The sequence below is a fragment of the Thermobia domestica genome, chromosome 18 (assembly GCF_964235325.1).
Source record: "Thermobia domestica chromosome 18, izTheDome1.hap1.1, whole genome shotgun sequence".
NCBI classification, from domain to species: Eukaryota; Metazoa; Arthropoda; class Insecta; order Zygentoma; family Lepismatidae; genus Thermobia; species Thermobia domestica.
This window is the reverse complement of record NC_137471.1, coordinates 163,347,056-163,348,619: the sequence shown is the minus strand read 5'-3', so window position 1 is coordinate 163,348,619 and position 1,564 is coordinate 163,347,056. Positions and strand designations below refer to the sequence as shown.

The following is a 1,564-nucleotide window of genomic DNA, read 5'->3' as shown; positions in this document are numbered from 1 at the left end:
ATTACAGTGACATGCCATGCTCTGTATAGGAACCTCTGTACAGAAGATTTTGTTCTCAAAACAATTGAACTAGAAGAACGACATACAACTGAAAATGTCGCTGATGCTATTAAACTGTGTACGGAGGAATGGTGCATCAAAGACAAAGTAGTTGCATTAGTTCACGACAATGCATCGAATATGATTAATGCTGGACGTTTGTTGCCGGTTTACAATGTATCATGTTTGGCACATACATTGCCGCGATCCATACTGACCAGTTTAGAAAAAAGCGAGGTAACAAATACTGTATAATTTCAATCTGTAGCAAAGTGGTAGGGCACTTCAAACATAGCACTACTGCTTCAGTCGCGCTTGAAAAGAAACAAGAAATTCTGAAGTTACCAAAGCATCGCCTTATTCAATATACAAAGACTCGCTGGAACAGTGTATATTCGATGATCGAACGGTTGCTGGAACAAAGAGAAGCAATAATTGCTGTGTTCTCTGATAGAAATGTCACTAAACCAATGGATGCAAGAAATTTACAATTAACTGAAGACAAGTGGCAAATCATGGAAGATATCGTTCGAGTACTGAAGCCACTGCAAATGGCTACAACAGTTATGTGTGATCAAAAGTGTTCCATTTCTCTTGCTTTACCATTAGGCTATGGTCTTATTTCTAACCACCTGAAGGAATGTCCTTCAGATTCTGAAATTGTTAAGAACTTGAAATCTTCAATATCAGTTGACTTAGGAAAGCGTCTTCAGCTCGATGCATTATGCGATTCTGAATCATCAGATTTTTTGTCAAATAGTGTTCTGAAATGTTACCTCTTAGCAACATTCTTGGACCCAAAGTGCAAATCATTACCATTTCTGAATTTTAAAATACAAACAAATATCCATAGATTGGTTCATGATATGCTCGTAGAATCTGAAGGATCAGAAGATGATTTATCACAGCAATCGTCCGGTGGGTCATCAGCATTAGACTATTTGCTTGGAATATTTCCATCGTGTTCAAAAAGTCCTAATGTAATAGATGAGCTTACTCTTTATAAATCAGATCAGTGTCTTTCGCAAAGTGGCAACAGCCTTGAATGGTGGAAACTTAACGAACATTTTCTTCAAAAATTAGCATGTCTTGCTAAGAAATTCATGGTGATTCCAGCAACTTCAGTCGAATCTGAACGAGTATTCTCACTTGCTGGTAATATCGTTACTGCCCGTAGATCTAGACTTCTCCCTGAAAATGCAGATATTTTAATATTTTTGAACAAAAATCTAAAAAATCTCGCTTGCAAACTGCAATAGGTTTGCACAAGTTGCACTGGTGAATTAAATTTAAACTAAAAAAAACTCTATAAACGCTTAAAATGCAATATGCAAATACGATTTCACAATCTAACTCAACTCGTAAAATTTATGTTTAGTGAAAGTTTGATAGTTTTTCTTAAGCTATATCAATCAATACCATTTTAAGTTTCCTCTCGGCATATTTTCTTACGTTTCTTTTCTTGTTTTGAATTGATAGAATTCACTAGTGTTTATCTAATAAAAGTCGTTGTCCTTAGGGTTTA

The 1,564-nt window shown here is 35.6% G+C and overlaps 1 protein-coding gene across 1 annotated transcript; it reads left to right on the top strand.

Annotated features, from left to right (window-relative positions):
- The first annotated feature begins 221 nt into the window (after positions 1-221).
- LOC145675352 (E3 SUMO-protein ligase ZBED1-like) lies at positions 222-1,298 on the top strand. Its single transcript, XM_081745754.1, has one exon. It carries the CDS (start codon positions 222-224, stop codon positions 1,296-1,298), a length of 1,077 nt encoding a protein of 358 aa, XP_081601880.1.
- The last annotated feature ends 266 nt before the right edge of the window (positions 1,299-1,564 follow it).

Coding starts and splice junctions, on each gene's coding strand:
- LOC145675352 (XM_081745754.1), top strand. CDS start 222: ATGTTTGGCACATACATTGCCGCGATCCATACTGACCAGTTTAGAAAA.